Consider the following 22,847-nt stretch of genomic DNA (forward strand, 5'->3'; position numbering starts at 1 on the left):
CTCAAAGCTTTTGCTGGAATTATGCTTACATACAGGATCACTTGAAGGATCACCTGTCACTTTCTCACATTGGTTCTTATGAAAGGAAGCACCTCACCAGTAAATTCCAGAAAGCACCCTAATGTCCTGAGCAGTATGTGGTAAATACCAGCATGTTCATGCATGTGAGGGGGGTGTGTGGGGGGGAGACTTTTCACATAGGAAGAGAAAGGTCCTTTCTTTAGTTCTTGGATGCAAAAGGGCAAAGCGTGCAGGTGTAAAAGTACTTTGTTGTTCCCATTTGTGTGCTAAAAAGAGCATACATTAGCTAGACAGTATTTAGAGATTACAGATCACTGTGGTATTTTGAATTTTGATTATTTTTAATGGAAGGCAAAAACAGTTTTAAGAGTCCTTGGAAGTTTGTCATTTATTTTACTGTTTTAAGCCTGGTCAGAATGCCTTAAAAGCCAAAGCTAGGATGGAGAGAGATTTAGGTTGTGATACGTATTAGGAATTTTAGTTCCATAAAATTCTTTGAAAGTTGCATTCACAGTGTTTGTAAGCATACATATGAAGTTAACTGGCAAATCAGTATGGACAGATAGAATCCATGTATTTAATGTGAACAGATACTAGCCTCACTAGTGTCACTGGTGGTTAATTTAGAAGCTCAAATACTGACAATCAGAATTATATATTTTGGAAACTATTCGCTACTTAGTACTGCTTTCCTTGTGATGATTTTTTAAAATTATTTTTGAAAAATTTAAAAATAACAAGAGAGATTCACAAATACCTTGGGAAGTTTCTCCTCAAAAAGCCGAAATCTGCCAAGTGAGTGACTTAGTTCACATCATGCATTAGAACAATGGCCTTATTTAATATGACAAAGTAGACACTGTTAATGAGGTATGTCCTCTGTTTACCCCATTTATCACTGTAAAGTATAGAAGTTATGCTGCTCTCTAATTAAAGGTGAAGCCAGTAGCTTGACACTTTCCAGAAGATGACCCTGTTTCAGTTTCCTGTGCTTTTGCCAAAGTATTTGGGATGAAATGTTCTGTGCTGAATAGTCGCCTGACAAGCATTTCATTTTATTTATTTACTCTGAACTTCTCCACAGAGACTGTCCAGCCATTTCTGAGAGGGAGACTAATTTGCAATCATTTTATGGAAAAATTTGCAGTCTCTCTGCTCAAAGTGAAGAGCTTGAGATTTCGCTGCTAGCTTTCCCATATCTGAAGGATATTCATTTTATGTATCTATGGAGGAGTATTCATTTTATGTATCTATGGAGGTGGAAAAAAGAAAGGAAGAAGGACAACTTCAATCCACAGCTCAGCGATTACATTCTCCTCGGAGTCAGTGCATCTCTCAGAGTAGAGAGGGAAGAGGGAAAAGGGAAGAACTATACCCTCTTTAGGCAGGGAAACCAGGAGCAAGCTAAAGCACAGTATACTCCCTGGCTTGCTTCAGGAGCATTCGCATTGCTCAGCTGTAGGATTTCCACAGTTTAATGTGGTGTGACCACATTACTCTGACAGTAGGTAGTCTAAGCTGAGATTGCTTACAAATCGCACCGTGGGAGGAGCCGGGGCTGAAAAACACATGTAGGAAAGACAAAGAGGTCTTTCCGAAGCCAGGGCTGATGAAGTTGGTGCAAGGAGGAATTTACACAAAAACTATGTTAAAAGAATGTTATATGTAGCAGAGAAACTCGGAGATGTCCAAGTTGTAGATTCAAAAGCATCAGCATTAACAGGGCCTGTGCATATCTGCACTGTATTAAGTCATTTATGATGTGCTCATGTGGGATGTCTGTCATGTAAGATGACCAAAGTCACAAAAGGTGAAGTACTGTTATGCAAGAAAGGAATTAATACAGAGAGCAAAGTTATATCTTAAATGGGTGGAGCGTTGCAGAGCGGTATCAGAGGGTGATAAGGTTAAGAAACTTGAATTCTGCCCTTCAAGACTGAATCCTTCACATCACAGAGTTCTGGGTAGTTCTGAATGGTGCTATAAAATGTTGAGCACTCTGAAGAATTAAGTTCTCAAATTGCTAGTTTGCACCCAATTATTATTAATATCCTTCACTGAGCATGCATCGTGTGCCCTGTGATGTTATTCAGCCAAACTTTTTGACAATCCTCCAGCTTTTGTTATTCACCTAGAGCTATTTAGTACCTTAGAAATGAAACTCCTGTTCCACTGACAGAACCTCATTACCTTATTTCACAAGCATGCTGCAGTGAAGTAATTTCTTGCAGTGTTAAAAGTGTGACCATTCATGGGACATTAAATACAAAAGCATTGTTCCTGCAACCTTTAAGCATACAAGTTGTCTCAGAGAAGGTGGCTGTAGTGAGACTTAGGTCAACCAGCACAGTGTTTTCATGATTGCTGCGCTATTTTTTTGCAAATATTTCTGTATAATCGATAGGTAGTATATGCATATTCAAGTGCACAGATTCAAGTAAAGTACAAGAAACTGGCTGAAACTCCTGAACAGCTCTGCAAAGCAGTGTGTGTGCAGTCCTGATTTAAATGGAGAGCTGTGCTGTGTATTGAGGGGTACGTCAACAACAGCCAGGGGATGGGGCTAAAGCCCTCTCTAGTAAATGTTCGATTAAGTTAGCAGAACACTGGTGAAACTTGCTACAAGGAGTTATTGAATGTCAGCAGAAGATGGTTCTAGTTATATTACTGCTAGGCATGTGTTGAGGTTCATTAACCTGTCAGCTCTGCTCGTAGTTCTCAGACATGAGGTGTGACCTGCTGCCCTTCAGTGCATTAGCACGGATACAAGCATAGAGATAACATTGTATAGAACGGCAGCCAAAAATAACATCATCTTTGCGATTACTGAAGACGCTCATTGTCAGTGTCTAGGACTTCGGCAAAGGCAGAGGTAGTCCTCATTGGCACAGTAGCTGCTAATTCATTGAACGCTTAGCCTGTGACACTTCCACAGAATTTGCTCTATAGATTGGAAGGGATGCACTGATTATTTGGTTACTCTGTCAGAGAAATGTGTCTGCTTGAAATCATAATCTTACTAGTGAATTACTTTGCACAACACCAGCATTTGGCTTAAATAAAACAAAGATGTTGTCATCTCTTGAGCAATGTTGATATTACACTATATCAGATTGAAACTTGACATGTACCTACTGATACTCAGTTGTGTCTCAGCGCAGAATAAAAGTAGCATTATCTGGCCCGTATATAACAAGTATTGCCAAAGGAAAGTGGTTTTACCTGTCAGAAAAAAATAAGCACAAATCTTGCATATAAAACACAACGGTAATTAGACATGCCTTCAGGATGCAAGTTTGATTCATTATGTTTTTGCAGCAATGTACTTGTGATACAGCATTGCAATAGCAATTAGCAACAGTAGTAACAGGGAAAGAAGTATTAACTCTCATCACTGTTAACCCAGGTTCCTTCAATAAATTCTTACTAGCATTTATAATACTACAGCACCTTTTATTCAAATAGTAGCTGTATTTGAATGATGTTGGTAAACGTGTGCACATCAGGGAAAGAGAGAAAAAAAGAGAAAAGCCCTCTTCATTTTCCTTCCTACGTCCCCTCCAGTGGGAATTCAGTAGGTGTAGAAGACAGACTGGCTGTTCTCAGTGATCACTGGTACAACTAGAAGTGATAGATCAAGGTCCTCTTGTCATTTTTCCTGTAGCTTCATCCTTAGGTCGGGAACCCAGCATGTGAGTAAGGCTGCCAGATGATACCTTGGCTTCTCTCACAGGACAGAAACCCTAATTTCTGACCTCCTGCAGCCTTAACAAAGGCTTCTGGTCAGCTAGCTACTTTCCTAATCTCAGATACAGCTCGGCAGCGAGTGCATCCCCCAAAGCAGATGAAAACTACATAACAGCAAGTTTATATAAGGCAAATAGGTAAAATTTGCTGATTTTCTTCTTGTCCAGCCAGTATTGTAGGTCTTATTATTGTTATTACTATTGTCATGCCTATTACTATGGATATCAGAATATGATATCCTGCCGTCAGTGTCCCTACTTGTGTCACCTTACAGCTAGTCTACAGCAGGTACACCAAAACATTAGGCCGATGGTACGTAGAAGGCTTTTAGTTACTGCAGAATAATATAGTCTGTCTCTCCAGCTGCTATTTGAGGGCATCAGGTTTATTTCTCTGCAGTAGCTTTGATGGGTCATCTTTGTCCGTATTATTAAAGCACTCTTGGTCTAGCCCTGGATGTCTGATTAATCATCTCCTGGCCTAGGTTGAAGACTGTGAGTGTTAAGTTCAGGCTTGAGGTCCCTGCAGCTTTGGTTCCCATTCAGTCTTCTACCTCTTGGATAGTAAGTTGGCTGTGAAATAATCCTGTGTGGGTATGGAAATTAAAGTTAAAGCTGATGTTTACCGAGGGAACAAAGTGTGTTGCCTGCAATCTATTATTGTTGCCCAGAGACTAGAGAAGATGGGCATCACTGATCTACAGAAAAGATTGCTGTCGCACTTATAAGAACTCATACAGCACTAGACTGAAATCCCCTGGACATGAAGGATTTTTCCAAGTTCTATCATGTTCTGCTTTGTATGCACATTGTTTTGTGTTCTGGAGTATAAATATCCAATACCATATACATTTAAAAATAAAACCCAGCAAAACTAAAACCCTAACCAAACCAATACTAAAAAGCACTCTCCTACAAAACGAAACTCTCTACATGGAACAGACTATTTGAAAACATTATTCAGATTGTCTGATGTATTGTAGAGGGTACTCACACTTCATCAAGGAGTGCACTTTAAGAATTTACATACAGTTTGTTTAGTTGCTTCATAAATACTAGCATTTTTGTCCATTTAGAAAGATATTGTAGCACCTTCCTAGACAGTTGCAGAACATCTTTACAGAGTGAAGTATTAGTCTTTCTTGTTGAAGATCATTTGCAAAAACAGTAAGAACTAAATTGTTGGCTAATACAAATGACTACAGTTGAATTTAGTCTTCATCAGGTTTCAATTAGCACAGTTTGATGACATGTCGGCTGATGGCATTATTTCCTTGCTACATGTAATGGTGTAAACTGTCACAGCTTTTTTGTCTTCAGGCAGAGATACCACGTTTCAAGTGGCCTGCTTTGGGCTGCTGTTCAAAATTTGAGAATGAATCATACAATTCATTTTACCTTGACTGTGAGTTCCAGCTGGTAAACTCTGTTATGGATAGTCATATAATTTTATTTATTTGTTTCATTTCTATAGGGCACTTGCTTGGGCTTTCCCATGATGACTCCAAATTTTGTGAGGAGAATTTTGGCTCCATGGAAGATAAGCGCCTGATGTCCTCCATTCTGACTAGCATCGATGCTTCAAAACCCTGGTCCAAATGCACTTCAGCAACTATTACAGAATTTTTCGATGATGGCCATGGTATGTATTATCACACTTTGTGTCAGCTACATGTTAGTTTTTACCATGATCTATTTTTTTAATAAGAACTTCTTATACCAGCTTGTTCAGTCCTTGCTCATCTTCAGGACTATCTTGGAAGTGCTTGCAAAACAAGGCAAAGGTCTAAAAGGCTGGCAGAGTCTCACCCTCCCTTTGCATGGCTCAAATGCAAGAGAAAAGAAAGAGATGATGGAGTGTGTGTTGGCAATAATTTGGTTTGGAACATGGAGGGGGTTTTTAAAAGCATGAAATTAGTCTTGTCTTCACAAATGCCACAGATATGAGCTCAAAGAGTACTTTAAACAGAGGACACAAGGAAATGGCATTTTCCTCACAGAAATGAAAATGGGTGATATGGTCTACGTAGTGTTAGACTACAGCTATGAGCAGAGTGTATGTGTTCTTGTTACCATTAATGAAATTTATTATGTTTATAATGCCATTATATTTATTACATTTATAATGCCATTGTATTTATTATGTTTATGTAGAGAGACTTTAAGCAAGAATTAAGACTGCTCTGAGCTGTATATGATAAAAGATTACTTTGGCCCCAGGAGCTTACCTTCCAAGTCGTGTAACTAATATTTGTTAAATATGTCATTTATCCTTTGGAGAATAAGTGCAAAACTTTCTTTTTCCAAAAGTAGTAATAAAAAAGCATAGTCTTCGCTCTTTAATGAATTTTAAGGTCTTCATTGTGCTCCCAAAGCAACTGCAGTTCTTAAACAAACCATTCAAATTCCAAAATGCTGAGATAAAAATGACATAATTGAGTGAGTGGATCAAGTTGTTATGGTAACCGAAATGCTGATGGATAAAAAGTATGGAATGTCTGCTGAATGTAAAGGGTTTTTTGCTTTTAAATAATTTTGTCGGCTAATTTCAGTGCTCTCTGAAATATTTCCTCCTGTTTTCCTCTATTGGAGAATTGGCTTCATTTTTTCTCTCAATTTTATTAGATCCATTAATCTGTACTGTCTTGTTTTATGGTCCATATTGCTCTGGCATTGACTTAATATTACCAAGTTAGTTTCCACATATGAAGAGAACTTTCCTTTTTGAGTTCAGTTACTGAGGTACAGTACAGTTCACAGGGGTGAAAAAAAAGGGACCTCTCTTGCCATCCATGAATGACCTCTTAGAGAGCGCAAGGAAAGCTGAACTACATTTCCTCTTCTGTTCCTCTCCTGCTGCAGGCGAGTAGAAAGGTTGTTCTCATTTTTTCCCTTTTGTTGTGACCTGACTTCTTCTCTTTACTATGCATCCAGCTAGCCACTTTCTCCGACAATAAAGCAAGCAAAGGGAGCATGTCTCCCACCCACCTCACCTTTGGCTTGTTTGTACCTGGGGGGACGCTTGAAATTTGGACCTTTATCCATGAGCTGGATCCAGTCTCAAATGTGAAAGTAAGGAAGGGCTGTAACAATCAGTCCTACAGGTCTAAGAATATAACTCTGTCATTTTTTTTCAGTAAAAGTAGGCAGGAGCTTCAGATCCTGCAGAGCTGCATTATGGTCTCCTTGTTCAGCATGAGTGCTGTTTTCCTGTGTACGAAGTTTAGCAGTCCTCAACTGCTGACACATTTCACAAAGTCATCTATTCTTTGCTGCATGTAAAGGGCTTACGACCTGTCAGTCTGTTAACGGATAGGTTAGGGTACATTGCCCTTTCTAATACTTATGAGTAGTTATCACTCAGGCATGTAGTCTCAAAGAGTTATGGATGTGATGAAATAATTCACGGAAAATTTGAACCTCTCGTCATAGAGGTCCATAGTCCTCTGGGAATTAATTTTATTACTGATGCAATTGGTGTGATTTCAAATATACAATGTTTAGGGAATCTCTGATCTTGATAGATCAGGCCTTCAGAGACCTTTTCTAAGTAACCATCTTCCTTTTCTGTTGAAGTTTATAATTTTTCAGTTATTTATCTTAAATCAATGATTTGTCTTAACCGAACACAAACACTATCTGTGAAGTAGAAATAGAAGTCAATTTAAGTATTGCAGTTTCTTCAAATTATTGTGCTGAAAGGACATGCCTTATTTTAGGAAGGGAACTTCTGGTTTTATTTTCTTCCAGCCAGTGAATGAATCCATAGCTCCATAATTCCCATTTGTAATGTATGCTGAGTGTATCAGAAGCCACAGGATCCTAGTAGAGCATGACTCTGCCTTTCAGACTGCTTTGGGCTGATACTAAAACAGGGCAAACGTGCCATATTTACATGTTTCCTTCAGAATAAGCATGTCTGCTTTTTGGCTTGCTCATTTTTTTCCTTAGCTGGGGCAGATATACTGTCACGTAGTTGCAGTGTTTTCCCTCCCTTTTTGTTTTCAAGAAGGTGCTCCCCTGCAATCTTCCTGTAGAAAGAAGAAAATCCTATCTCTCTCAGGTGCTGCTAGGCAGAGAAAAAAAACCTTAACCATTCAGGTGTAATTCTGAGCAGTGCCCCAGGCATAATGTAGACGAGGAAGGCACAAAATAGCAGTTGCAAGGAAAGAATAGAGATATTCATATGCCAGGCTTTCTTTTAGGATGTTTGTGAGAGGGTTTTGCATAGTCACAGGAAGTTTTTGTGGGAAACACTGAACAAGAGGAGACACTTCCATTCTCTAATAGGCAGCATAAGCAGTTTGCACTGGGCTTTTGGTCTGAGAGGGCATGAGCTTATGAATTGTGCTTTGTGACAAACAGGGCATGGCAGCATTGGTGCGGGGAAATAAATTAAGTGCTTCGTCTGCTGCTTCTTATGGCTAAGCATAATGAAATGTGAATGAAGTCCAGAAGTTTTTTGGATCTGTGAGCAGTATTCTACTACAAAAGAACAGTAAATGTCTTACCAAAGCTTTAAGTAAGTTTCCCATATAGATTTACATGTTCACCCCATACTGCTGTAACAGCAAACATCACAGTCCTGACTCTAATTCCTTACCATCACTTTATCAAGTACTGATGTTCCTATTTTCTAAATTTGGAAAGCAATGTTGGAAAGCAGACTCATCTTATAAAATGTGGGCATTTACTGTGTAGGTAGCTACTCCTAAACTGGGTATTTAAGTTCCCATCGTAGTGCAGAGGGGTCTAATCAATGGCATCAACGGTTTGACTGATCTCATGAGTTGCATTAGTGGTGCTGAATTACACCGTAAACTTGTTTGCCTGAGTAGTGAAACATCTGACAGCTGACTGAATTGCAGACACCAGCATTACATACAGTTAAAGTCAGCTAAATAAATCCCAATATAAATGTCTTGTCTAAGGTCAACCAGGAGGTCTGGGGAGGATCAAGGTGCTGATTCCCTGTCTCCTGCGGCCCACTCCGAGAACTATAAACATCATTGTTGTGATATCACCATTTGTTTTACATTCATGAGATGACCCCAGACAGCAGTTTGACGTTTAGGAAGAAAAGACTGAGTTAGTGTCCAGAAGACAGTAACATTTATTTCCATCTGCTTTTAGCCAACCCTCTTCTAAAGTACTAATTGCCTTTATTGTCATGCCAACCACTAAGCTGTGGTATGATTGCTTGCGATTTATTGTGTTTGTCAGAGTGCTCAGTGCTCTGTGCAACCTGAAACAAGGACTATTTCTATTTTAATTCATTTATATCCTGGTTATCTGCTTCCTGCACAGATCTTATTCTGCCTTTTTTTCCCAAGATACATTGCACATAACATTGAGGAGAGATTAATTAACACTGTCATCAGACAACAATGTTGCTCTATTCCAGGGCACACAGATGTTCTTTGGTACTTAGGACAAAAAATGGGAATAGCAGCATGTACATGCTCTGTATGTTGCAGTGTAATGTGAATTGAAGCTCTCTCTGCCCCTCTCAACCAGGGGGCCCAGGGCAAACCATTCTCCAACTTCTTAACTCTGTCTTTTCTGACCATTACAAGTAGGAGGTTGCACCAGCTGGTGGTGAAAACACCTGCACTTCATTGCAACATGTCTAAACATGGATTACCACTGCTACTATCTATAAATGTAAAGATTTACTTTTTTTTTTCCTGTGGGGAAGCCTTAGGGGTATTTCCTGTCTTCAGTTTTGAATTTATCATGTAAGATCAGCTGCAACACCTGGCTTTATAGACATTATACGTGTTTCCTCAGAGCAGTATTGGTTAAGGAGAACTTTGGATCTCATTCCCCTGTATTCTGAAGGGGAAAAATGATATATTTGCTATGTAAGCTTGTGAAACCTGTTTGTTATGCACATGTGAAAGATATTCAAATGGGTGTTAACTAAAATGATTGACAAATCAAGTATATGCAAGGATGTGACTTTTTTTTCTTTTTTCTCTAAATTTATATTTCCGGCCATGTCAGTCATGATAGATCTCAGTGAAGGGGAGCAGTGTCTGTCATGGCGAAATTATGTGTTATTACAGTGTTTTAAAATACTGAGTAATGGTTGCACTTGGGAGTTTGATAAGCACTGCCGTATATATATAATAGTGGTGTATACCACTAAATGTTGAAATGCTAGTGCCTTCCCATCACCACCCTAACACTGTACTAGCTTCCTCCCCCATCACAAGGTACATGAAGTAGGACTTCCGCTGTTCTTTGCTTTTATGGAGTGCATTTTTGACAGCAACTTTTGCCAATGATGTCCTTCTCGGAAACCCCAGAAAAAAAGTCTGTGCTTCCTCACTCTTTGCCGTGACGTTATATTTTACACTACAACAGGCTTTGAATGCTAGGGTACTTTTAATTATCTTTATCTCATGGCACTCAGCTCATCAGTTAACATTGGCACACCTTGTCTTCATTAAAAAAGTCAGCATAATCCAGAGTAAAGATAAGGCTAGAGTAAATCAGGGTCAGCAAAGGACAAATGGAACAAGTTTAACAAGACAGAGAGTTTTTTGGTAGTAAGTGATGATGCAGAAAGAATTTTTGGCTGATTTGGCTAATTGGCCTTAGTCTTTAGAGGAAAAAAAGAACAGCTGCAGTTAAGTGTGTGTTCTGGAGGGAAAATACAAGCCATTGAGAGATGGGGCATTTGGCTTGTTTAAATTCACTGCCATAGCTTGAAATTCTATTCCATTTTTGTGTAAACAGTGAGGATTTTATAGATAGCCTTTTTACACCCATGATCCAACTGAAGAACACTGGTGTAGGTTCCAAAGTGAAGTAAATTGTGGTAAATTATTTTGGCCAATGATAAGTGAAGCTTGCCCAGACCACATATCCCTTTCATGAAGTGTAAAAGACATTACACTGAATAGTTTTGTGTGTCAACAACTAAGTTTTTCAATAGTAAAAAAAATCTATCAGTAGATCCTCTAGAACCTAAATGTGAATTCTCATTTTTAGAGTGCACCAGACAAATCTTGACCTCTGCAATATATCTCTAAACACATATTCAATTCTTTATGTTTATGCTGGTTTTTTTCTTTCTGTCTGCTATTTATGTATTTTTGTATAAAATGGATAGCCTTCTTCAAACTAATTCCAGAAGCAGCCAAGTACCGTTCCTTGCAAGGAAAGCCCAGTCCAGATTTACTGCCAACATTAGTGTTGATATGCAGCTTATATTTTTCCTTTGATCTGTTGGGTTTTTTCTTTTTATCTTTTAAGTGCCTCATTGGCTATGAGTCTGGTTTTTGTGATTTTTGTGGCATCCCTTTAGAAGGTTTACCATTTCTGACATCCTGTCTCAAAATTCAAATGACAGCTTTGCTTACTTTGCCATGAGTCTTGATCATTCTTTGAATCACAAACTCATAAATAGAGTGGAATGTGTTCAGAGTCAATTCAAATAAAGGAAACCAGGATGAAAGGCCAAAGAGACCTGAGTAAAACTCATTTACATCCTCAAATGGGAAATAGGCAGCTCAACACCTGGTGCACTGCTGGGTGAGAACACAGTTGCAATAGTATGACCTTGTCCAAAACCTGATGACACCTCAGAGAGCCTTTCCGTTCGCATCAGCATCCTTTGAGTGAGGTTCGCTGTCATTGTCGGTCTACCTAATTTGAATGACAGATTTGCAGCACTGCAGAGAAAACTAGGAAATGAGTAATAATAATAATAATAGGTTGGTTTGCTCTTTTAGGTAACTGTTTGCTGGACCAGCCAAGGAAGCAGATCCTGGGCCCCGAGGAGCTTCCGGGACAAACCTACGATGCCATTCGTCAGTGCAAACTGGCGTTTGGACCCGAATACACAGTGTGTCCCGGTATGGATGTGTGCTCTCGCCTCTGGTGTGCAGTTGTGCGCCAAGGTCAGATGGTTTGTCTGACCAAGAAGCTGCCTGCTGTGGAGGGAACACCATGTGGAAAAGGGAGGATCTGCCTCCAGGGAAAATGTGTTGACAAAACCAAGAAGAAATACTACTCAGTAAGTTACCAGCTGTGGCCATAGGGACTTTTAGAAGGCATGATCCTCAAAGGCACTGATTTTTGTGGGAGTGACAGGGACTTCATGGAATTCAGATGCCTTATTTTTTAGCATGTAATTGGAGTGTTATTGGTGAGGGACATAGGAAAAATGATGCTGAGTTTCAAGAAGCGTGTTTTCTTCTTGAAGTATGAAAGCCTTCATTCCTAGAAAACTGGGAGCATCCCTTCAGAGTAGAGGATTTGCCCATTCAGTAAGTCAGGTCTCAGGACATACAGAAAGATTGTTAAGGACCTATTCTTAGCTTCCTGACTTCTTGGCAATGGACTGCGAGGTAAATTAAATCTGTAAATTTAATTTACAGCCCTCATCTGAAAGGCCCCAGGACCCTAACTGTAGTGAAGAGAAAGGTGGATGAAGTTCATTCAGAATATAATTTCTGGAGCAGAAAAGTTTGTACCTCCAGTGACAGAGTCCCCTTTGTCAACTTTATACATCTGAAGAGTCCCCAGGCTCATGAGAACTGTCAACTGCACAGTTCAGATACCTCTAAATTTACTGGGTAGACAGTAGCACTGCCCATTCTGTTATACCCACAGAAGAGGTATGGACTTGTAGAGCTTTGTGAAGGTATTTGCAAACTGTAAGAGTCATTCAAATCAAGCTACAGCCCTTATAACACCCTTTTTATGGAATTATATACTTCTACATGCTGTTGCAATACTCTTTCTAGGTAGCCAATTTAGCAGAGTTGCAAACTATTATCTGACAACTCCATCTCTTGCCAGTAATTCAGAGCAATACCTACACATCACAATAATTGGATTTAATTAATCATAGATTAGCCTTATGAACGTATTCTGGGAGACGAATCCCCTGGAGCTAGTTTAAGGGGCCCTATTGGTAGGAATAGCAAAAAATAAGAAAGCAGCACAAGAGACTATGGGTGCTATTTCTAGTGCATGGGTGTCTTCCATGAAACAAGCTGAACGCAGCTGTGCAGAGCAAGGCCTAGTATTGCCTTTGCATGCGCAGTGCCAAATGAGATGTCATCAATGTGCAGATAAAAGACAGAAATTAACTCTGCTGGGAGAAAGAAGGCTCCTAAGACCTGTTATCCCTGATTAAAATGACCAAGAAATCGCCTTCAATTGAGGAACACATTAGCAGTGTCTTTGAGATGTAGCACCTTTATTCACACTTGGAAGATATCCTTACCTCCCGCTGTTCCATATATATATTTCAGGCTTCAAGCCATGGTAACTGGGGGTCCTGGGGACCCTGGGGACAGTGCTCCCGTACCTGTGGCGGAGGAGTTCAGTTTGCTTATCGTCACTGCAACAACCCAGCTCCTAGAAACAACGGCCGGTACTGCACTGGCAAGAGGGCCATCTACCGCTCCTGCAACGTCGCACCCTGCCCAGCAAATGGTAAGTGCCTTTGTGCCAAAGTGCCTTCGTGCTCCAGCGTCTGTGTTCATATATAGTAAATATTGAACATCTACTGTGAAAGGAAACAACAAAGGTCCATTGTAGTTTCTCCGGAATGTATTTACCAAGGCAAGACATTCATCATTAATACAATACTGTAATTCTTCCCCCATCCCCACCCGGATGCCATACAGAAAGGACACTTGAATGAAAAGACATTTCAGTCCTGGAAAATGAACCGTAATGCAAACTTTAGTCCTTTAATGCTTATTATGTCATGGGAAGATTTCCAAGCTAAAACAGTTGAAGGATTTGAAGGCCAGTTCTAAGTAAAGAGGTGAAGTGACGTAACTTAAAAGTTATGTAAAAAAGAAATTGGAATAATAGATGGGCATAATGATATTTGCAGCGTGGTCTGAAATAGTCACTAATGATGTGAATAATTCTACAGCTAAATCTTTTCGACAAGAGCAGTGTGAAGCAAGGAATGGCTATCAGTCTGACGCAAAGGGTGTCAAGACATTTGTTGAATGGGTCCCCAAGTATGCTGGAGTACTTCCCGGAGACGTTTGCAAGCTCACCTGCCGAGCCAAAGGAACTGGTTATTATGTGGTATTTTCTCAGAAGGTAATGGCATCTCCAATCATGATTTCATGCTCCAGTTTAGAAGTGTCCTGTATCTTAGGAATCTTTCCTTACAATAAGGGAAAAGAAGTTAATAATATGATCCAAAGATGTAACTGTGTGATTAGATTTAATGGTTTGATCCACTGGTTATATGTTAGGACCAGAATTGGCCTCTAAAATGAGGTAAGTTTTTTCACACCCCAGTATGTGGATTCATGAATAATACGGGCCTCTTAGTGTGCTCTGCACTAGTTTGTTTTCAGTAATGGACAAAGGGTTTTCTGCCTGGAGGGTCATCTGTCATTCTGGGGTTTTCTGGAGGAGAAAGAGTACTAAGAGTAGAAGAATAAGTTTTATCCTGAATTATGTTAAGGGAGTCCAGAGTAACTGTTATGGAGCCACTTAATATAGAATAATTAGCCAATTAGTATAGATGTGACTTGTGGTCAGTTTGTTCTATCAGATGCAATTTGAACTGAAATGTCTCCCATGCTTATACTTGCAGTTTTCTGTCTTTAAATGTTAGTGAAGGTAACATTTAGATGTAGATAGCTCAAATGCAAGGCTATCTACAAGTACTGTTATTGTTATCATTAATAAGCTGTGAAATCATCATTAAAGCCAGGTTATTTTAGTGTCTTACAGCGGAGTTATCTGTCATTGCTTTCAGCCCTTTCCTAAAGTTCATCTGCTTTTGTGTTGGCAATGTTAGAGAAACTCAGTCTGGTCTGTCAGGGTAGGCATTCTGTTCTGAGTAGGTGACATAAATAAGTAACTGGGTTTTGCCAGTCGGATTCACAAAAGCAAATCTTTTCCATGGTAGTATTAACTAACAGTCATTTGATTGCCTAGGTAACTGATGGTACTGAATGTCGACCATACAGTAATTCAGTCTGCGTCCGGGGAAAATGCATCCGAACTGGTTGCGATGGCATCATCGGTTCAAAGCTCCAGTATGACAAATGCGGGGTGTGTGGAGGAGACAATTCCAGCTGCACAAAAGTCATGGGAACCTTTACCAAAAAGAGGTATTGATCTTGAGTATTAGTAAATGTATCTTGTTGTGCAAATAGTAATTCTGCTATGTGCTTGCTTTTTTTCTGTCTCTAAGTGCAATTTACTTTCATATGAAGATTGTGCAAAAAAAGTACATTGCCTGTGCTTTACTGCACTTCCCAGATGTTTACAGCTGGCCTCTTAACATTACCCTGAAACTGGCAAATAATGAACTAGCAAAACAGTGTACCCAGTTCATTTCTGACACAAAGTGCCAGTGATACAGATGAGCACCCCATTAACAGGAAGTCTGCCTAGAATAAGGCATAGCATCTTGTGCTATTTGCTGCTCTTGCTGTGTCAGATGGCTTGTGGGCTCTAGAGGAGAGAGGAAAAGGAAGAGAAGAGTGAATCAGAAGGTTGTTGGGGTCAGAATAACCTGGGTATCTCTGAAACTCTGCATTTCCCAGATGTTGCTGTGTTAGCAAGTTACTCACTGAGAATGTGTTTCATCTCATCTAATTTTGAAGGACAATGAGGACATCCCACCTGATTTAGTGTAGTTAGTGGAAAGAAGCAGACAGCATGAGAGCACAACTGTAAAAGTCTTCCTTAATAGCTAAGAGGGATTATACCCTAAAAATACCTTTTCACACTGCTGAGTATATGTGGAGCTTAGATGACTAGTTGAGATGTCAGAAGTAAACATAGGCTTAAGCATGGCGTTTGCTATATCCCTTCATGTCCATTGGCATAATATCAATCTCCAGATGGAATTTTTTTAAGTCAAAAAATTTATAGCAGTTATCCATAAGACATTTTTCTGTCAGAGTTCAGCTTTTAACTCTAATAAAACTTAATACAAGTAAAATAAAAGGAGCCGCCCCCATGGTTTTTCCTGACCACATTGAGGGCAGCAGTAAGCTTTGTGCTGATTCACCAATGTCAAGGACGTCTGCTTTCTGTCTGAACTCTTGTTTCCCTCCCTCTTCAAGTCTTAAGATTTATAGAAAAATGAGGTTTTTAAATTATCGTTTATATAGATTCCAAGGTCTCAAAGGACTGCTGTAGTGATCTACACTTAGAAACTTCCAGTTGACAATTTCTACTCAGTATCTGTGACTGCATTAGTGTACCATCTTTTAAAATGTACATAAACTTGATTTTGTTTTATAACTTCCAGATTCTTACATAGCATATTGAAAGCTACTGGAAGTTGAAATCTGACTCCCAAAATGACCTTTTATTTCTATACATTTCAACATACTGATTAATAGCAGTCAAAAATGGCTTTGAGAGTGAATTTATTCTAAAAATAAACATAACTAATCTTCCTGGTAAAGCAATGATTACTCACCTAAGGATGCCAAAACACCTCTGCCAAAAAGAATGACTTTCCATCCAAATTAGTGATTATATAAACCAAATCTTTTCCAATTTGTAAATATTGAAATATCTGGGATGTCTAAATGAAGAAGACAGTGTGAGATATACTTCATGTGATTCAGTAATGATCCTTGTGCTGGAATCCAGGCTCCAGCTAAAATGTTAAAGGGACTCCATGAATTTCAGTGAGGCCAGATTTGTAGCATAGATATACTTGGAAATGGAGAGATTCTATTATAATTATTCCTATGAAGTTACCATCTTACTCCTCAAATCATGCCTTTAACTGAAATGAGACTGGTCAGAGAGTAAAAATATTAATTCAACCTCAATGCATTCAGAAAGTTGCCCCATTTAGAAAGTAATAGTCAACCTGTAAGTAACAGTTCTAACTTGATTTTGATTGAATTTTGGAGTTAGAAGGATTTATTTTTTACTGGAAATATTGTTTGAGACAATTCCCTTATGTGAGTAATTGAATCTAAAACAAACCCTGCATTAAAATAGTGAAATCTTAATTGTCTGTAAACTGTTTTTACATAAGAAAGGGCAATGTCTGTAGTAAAATTATCTTTTCTCCGCTGAAAAATAGCAGCTCCTGCATTGCTGTCCATTATAAACCAAGCTCTAGCAATCTGTACATTAAATGTACAGGGAAACTATTAAATGTACAAGGGGAAACTAGTATTTCCTATTGCAGACAATTGCCATAACAACATTTGTTTGTACTTTTTTCTTTTAAAGCAGTCAAAACATAATCTTCTGGAAAACTTGCTTCCTAAGAACTTTTTTTAAAAGGCTGTAAAGCCAAATTGTCAGAAGTTGGGAAAGAGGACAATTAAGGCTGCATGTGCTTCTTTGTGCACATGGAGTGTTACAGTTCTTTGTGCAGACAACTTGAATTCTCCAGCATTGCTTTTAGTTCTTGAACAAATGATTTTGTAACTTTAATAACATATTTTAACAGAGTTATTTTGGCAACTGTTATGTACAAATATTTGTGCAGTGCTGTAGAACAGAGTCCCCCCCAGCCTGTTTCTCGCACCATATTCCTTCAGCTTTATGGAGGTGCTACATCAGTATAGTTTTAGTTGTCCCATAACTACTGGAAATAGCAGGGGAATAGCACAAGCGTTTAATCTGTAGTCTATGCAGTCTCTACTTATGCAGCCAAAAATTCTCAAAATTAGCAGTCTGTTCTTTAAACAATCCCAAAGGAGACCCCTTCACTTTTATATATTTTTAGTATATTTTCTCATTCCTATTTTTCTAGAAGTTTCAGCACTAAACTTTTCAGATATGAGATACTTGCAGAATGGTTTTGTCACAGGTTTAGAAATGAAAATACATGTCTCCAAAGTCCAGCTAGTAGCTTATAGTTATGTATAGTCTTTACATTTTTTCTATATATCAGTAAAGTTAAAATAAATAACATACTTGAGATAGTGGTAAGTTCCAGCACACTTGCAGGTTTTGAATACTTGTCACTTTCAGTAGAAGAGTTAAATATCTTTTCCTAAATCTGATTTACGATACTTCATAAGTAGTTAATGGAGAGAACTCCGTGATGGTACAAATTAAACATTTGGGTGCACCTCCTATTAGACACTTGACAATTAATCTTCCGCTTTATGAATTTCAAAGTAAACAAATTTTTTCTCAGTGATCAAGATTATTTTTAAATGTTCCCAAGGTACCTCTACCCAGCTGTTACTCTGCTCATGCTTTCCTTAATCATCATTATAGGAAAGACAGCAAGAAACAGCTGTAACCAATGCATATCTCATTATCTTTTCCTTGGCAGGCAAAGCATGCATCATATTTCATATCTCACACCCTTTGTTGAAATATATAAGCTATCTGTTATTTTTCATTCCTCTTGTATCTGACTCACGTAAAATTGTTACCAAAGCTAAAGATTAAGCAATTTGAAATAAGTGCAGTAGAAATTTCTTCAAGAACATAAAGAACAATACAACAGACAAACAGTGGAACCTGGTTAAATTAATCTTACATGTGCCTCAAGCCAGATGGGTTCAGGGCCTGAACTAAAATGAAGCAAGATGCGTCATGCCAGTGACTTCATTAGGCGTTGCAATAAGACTTGAGGCTTATTTCATGCTAGCTACTGAATACTCTTTTTTTTTTTAACTTCATTCAGCAAGGGCTACACAGATGTAGTGAAAATCCCGGAAGGAGCAACCCACATCAAAGTTAGGCAGTTCAAGACTAAGGACCAGAGCAGGTTCACTGCCTACCTGGCCCTGAAAAAGAAAAACGGTGAGTACCTTGTCAATGGAAAATATATGATCTCCACTTCAGAAACAATCATTGACATCAACGGGACTGTCATGAACTACAGCGGCTGGAGTCACAAAGATGATTTCTTGCACGCAATGGGACACTCTGCCACGAAAGAGGTTCTTATTGTGCAGATACTTGCAACTGATCCAACTCAACCAGTGGATGTCCGCTATAGTTTCTTCGTGCCAAAGAAGCAAGGGCAAATGACTAACTCTGTCACCAGCAGTGGCAGCAGCAGCAGCAAAGTAACTCCACAGCTCATGCAACCCCGCTGGGTTACGGGGCCGTGGCTTTCTTGTTCTCGAACATGCGACACAGGATGGCACACCAGGACTGTCCAGTGCAAAGACGGGAATGGAAAATTAGCTAAGGGATGTCTTCTCTCTCAGAGACCATCAGCATTTAAACAGTGCTTGTTGAAAAAGTGTTAACCTGTGGTTGTGATCTTCTTTAAGAGAGGTTTGATTAAGCCATTGTTGATGTACTGGTATTAGGTCTGCCCAGACAGAGAGAAGCAAATGCTTCAATGTACTTACAGTCTCAAATTATGGGCAGAATCTGCCTATTTGGACCAAATGGAAGATGTGCACTGCTTTAAATAATAGTAGGGTGATCTTAATATGTCAAAAAACTAAGCATTAAAGCTGTTATAAGCCCTCTGTGTCTGCAAAATTATAAAATAAAATAATGCAAAAGAAGAAAAACTAGTGAATGGAGGATCCTGGGATATTTGAAGGTTACAGAATCATCTCCCCTCTTTTACCTACCTCTAATACAGTATGTCCTTAGAAAATGTCACATGTACCCATGATACCACAGTAGCTTATTTTATACTGTTTTGTAAATATCTTTCATTTGGTATGTCACTTTATATCTCTTGGTTCTATTAAAAAATCAAAAGACAAACTACATAAGCGAAGTGATTGACCAAAGTATATCTGCAGCCCTTGTGGACTTGGTCCAGTCTTCAGAAAGGGCTGCAGATTTTTTACTGGAAAAGTAAGAGCTTGCTGCTGGTTTTAAAAAGTAATGTTTTGGTTTTGACAAAAGGAAACACATTTTCATGCTAAGAACTTCCTGACAGCAGATCATTAGTCTATGACAAATACTGTGTTTCCACCAAGAAGGAGCATTGCAGGAGCTTGCAGACTAGGGATCCCCACATGTACATTGCTCAAATACCAGCACCATCAGCGACTCCTCACCATGTATATGTCAGACACACACAGAAGGAGGATTTGGCTGCTAAGAGGAATTTGTGTACACTTTGCTTGTAAACCTTCCACTAGTTCCAGCAGTGTCACAGCTTGGGGTCCTTGTTGTCAATGAACAATAGCTGCTAGCTTCTTCTTTCCATAATACAAGGCATACTGTATTTTGTAGAAACTAGTTAGAGAACCAAAAATTACAGGTAAGATAATCAAGTGTCTTCTAACTCAGATATTCTGAGGCTGTGTTCAACTGCTTTCTCTGTTATTTTCTCTATGGCTTCCACCTTGAATCTAACAATGTGTAATGTACCTACATCTTTTGAAGAGGCTATAAAGGTCAAAAAAACACAGCAAGCAGTTAATATTTTATCACTGTTTTGTCCATCGTGTCTAACTCTGGTATTCATCTTACCAGCAAAAGTTTGAAACTATTTGTCTTTTTTGATTGTTCTGTGTGTGTTTTGGGGTTTTTTTAAAGCTATAGAAGGCGTTCATATTTTGTGTATCTACCCTGTTTGGGAGGAAAAGGGGTCAATAGGAAGTCAAACCACATCAGGATGTGGAGGACTTGCCCAATATCAATAAGACTGTTTCCACAGTACAGGCAGTAGCTGGCAATAGTTTTTGTTGGCAGCAACTTCTGAATCTCATTATTGTCTCATAGAAGTTCTGTGACCAAGGATGGGCATTTGACCTTATGCAAGTAACAGGTGGAGGCCTGAGAGCACTCCTGTGAAAATTGCTTCCTTTTATATCACCAGTCTTTGAATTAAGCCCTAAGATAACAGGTACCGAAAGAAATGGTTATAATACGCTGATGAAAATAGAATCCCATCTGTCTTTTATTCCTTCGTTCATCCACACAAGAGAGTATGAGGCTGCAGGAGGATTTTCAGACAAGCCTCACAGCTGTAAGTCAGTGGTACTCGAGCACTGAAATACCCCAGGGTCTTCTGAAAATCCCAATCATGAAATCAGTAGAGAAAAATTGTTGGCGTGTGTAGCAAGGGCAGGTCTCACTCCAGGCTGACACAAACATGTTTTTGCAACTGTGGCATGTTTGTATGAACTCTAAGAAAGCATGTGATGATTTCAAAACAGCATAGAATTGCTACATCTACAAGCATGAAACCTGGAGAAGTACCTATTTTTGTACCCTGTTCTAAATAAACAGGAAGAGGGGCAGGGCCTCCTCTGTCCAAATGGATTACCAACGAATGTTACTAGTCACCTTCAGCTTTCAGGAATGGTGTGGCCTTATTATTAGGAGTAGTCCTACACACAGTTGTGGATCTCGAGGAAAATTCCCCACTTAATCTGTGATCCCACCGTAAGAACTGAGATCAAGGCTCTGAATATTTGCAGAGTTCTGGAAAGTTAAGATTTATGCCTTCTCTATCTTATTAGCATAAGATCACTTTGAAGTGTCTTATTTTCCTTTCAAGTAATCTAATTTTTATACTTATATATGTATTACACATGTTCTAGAACCTCTCAAAAAAGTGCGTAACAAACAGAAACCATCATGAGAGGAAAAATGAGACTTAATGTGTCTAAGCGTAAACTTAACATTTATTTCTGCATACAGCTGCTGTATTAAGTGGCATTTGTTTTTCCTGTGTTTTATCATAATAGAGGCAGAATGTGCAAGTATTTGTGTTTGCATCATAGTGATAATTTATTATGTTTTGAACAGGATGAGTAAGGCTTTTGGATGCTATTCAGGCTCCAGAAGAGTAATACCATAGGCGGGTATAAATTTAAAGCTTCCTTAGATCAAGAGTATCTTTTTTCAAAGAAGGAGTTTATTTATAAAAAATAAAAAAATATGAGAACAAACCACTATAGTGATTTTTCCCTTTTCACCAATGTAGTAATGAAGCAAATTAGCACGAGCAAAAAGCAGTTGCCTTTACATGGTGAGAGGGCAAAGGGGACAGGCAAAGGAGGCAACCCTGAAAGTGTAAAATAAACTAGGTCAGCCGGCTCTAGTTAACACTTGCTTTTTAACTGTCCTTTGTAATCAGACTGCAATTCCAAACCATGCTTTTGTCAGTCATAGCTATCTCGTGTAACTGATGAATGAAAAATTGGTGCAAGGTATGTGACTTTGTCATTTCAACTTCTGTCCTCAACTAAATTCCTTGTCACTCACACTGTTACGTCATTGTTTACATTACTACTGAGTGTTGCTAAATGGGATTCATAAAATGCATCTAGGGGATAGAAACCCGGAGTATTGCTCTTTGCATAGAAATAAACAATCCTCAGTGTTAAATTCACTGCTGACTTTTTGGGACACATCTCCAGTGCCCTTAAGTGGAGTTGGACCCCTAAGCATCGGTGGGTTTTAGAGCATCTGCTTTTCAAGTACGACGTTCTCATTAGGAAAAAGCCTATCATCTTTGGTTTGACTGTATACAAGAAATGAAATTTAGCTGCCCTCCTGTGGAAACAGTTTTATCACAAGGGGGAGAGGGAATATTCTTGTGGATTAATCACAATTGTAAAAAAAGAAAAAAAAAAGGCAACATAGCACTGAAAAAAATAAAATAATTTATTGTTTTTACAACTGGTATGTGAATGGATGTAATGAATTTATTTATTCTTATTTAACAAAAATACCAATTGTGCAAATTCTATATTTAAAATGTTTTGCTATCGTCTCTGTTTCTCTTTCTTGCTCTCTTTTAATTTATGCTTCAAATTTATGTTGAAAGTACGCTTTGTGAGTTTACATAATGTATGGCACTGGTTATTTTTGTATGTTTTTATTTAGAAAGCTTTCTGCATGAAACAGGGGTATATGTGTATACATGTGTGCGCACTGTATAGATGTATATTCTTTTTCTGCCACCATCTTTTTCTTAGAGAAGTTGTAGATTTTTTTATTTTGTGACACCTCATACTCCAAGCTCCTTGTTACCCTTCGCTTCTAACACCTCTCAACTAGCAATGCGTAAAGGTCTCTGGACCAAAAAAAGCCATACCAGCTCCTAAGGAAGTCAGACAATGGACTTGCTTCGCACAGGTGCGTGCAGTTCATGCTGCATGCCTCAGTGATTTACCACTGAAGCTGGTAGGAGTCTACCCTTTGCTT

The 22,847-nt window shown here is 38.8% G+C and overlaps 1 protein-coding gene across 1 annotated transcript in view; it reads left to right on the forward strand.

Moving 5' to 3' along the window:
* ADAMTS5 (ADAM metallopeptidase with thrombospondin type 1 motif 5) overlaps nt 1–18,985 on the forward strand; it is a 40,825-nt gene extending 21,840 nt beyond the window's left edge. Inside the window, exons 3-8 of the mRNA XM_059819631.1 lie at nt 5,242–5,409; nt 11,510–11,793; nt 13,040–13,223; nt 13,675–13,850; nt 14,703–14,878; nt 18,394–18,985. Coding sequence (XP_059675614.1) covers nt 5,242–5,409; nt 11,510–11,793; nt 13,040–13,223; nt 13,675–13,850; nt 14,703–14,878; nt 18,394–18,967 — 1,562 coding nt within the window. The 3' untranslated portion in view covers nt 18,968–18,985. The remainder of the gene's footprint in view (nt 1–5,241; nt 5,410–11,509; nt 11,794–13,039; nt 13,224–13,674; nt 13,851–14,702; nt 14,879–18,393) is intronic.
* Nucleotides 18,986–22,847: the final 3,862 nt, after the last annotated feature.

This window comes from Gavia stellata, chromosome 1 (assembly GCF_030936135.1).
Source record: "Gavia stellata isolate bGavSte3 chromosome 1, bGavSte3.hap2, whole genome shotgun sequence".
Lineage (NCBI taxonomy): Eukaryota > Metazoa > Chordata > Aves > Gaviiformes > Gaviidae > Gavia > Gavia stellata.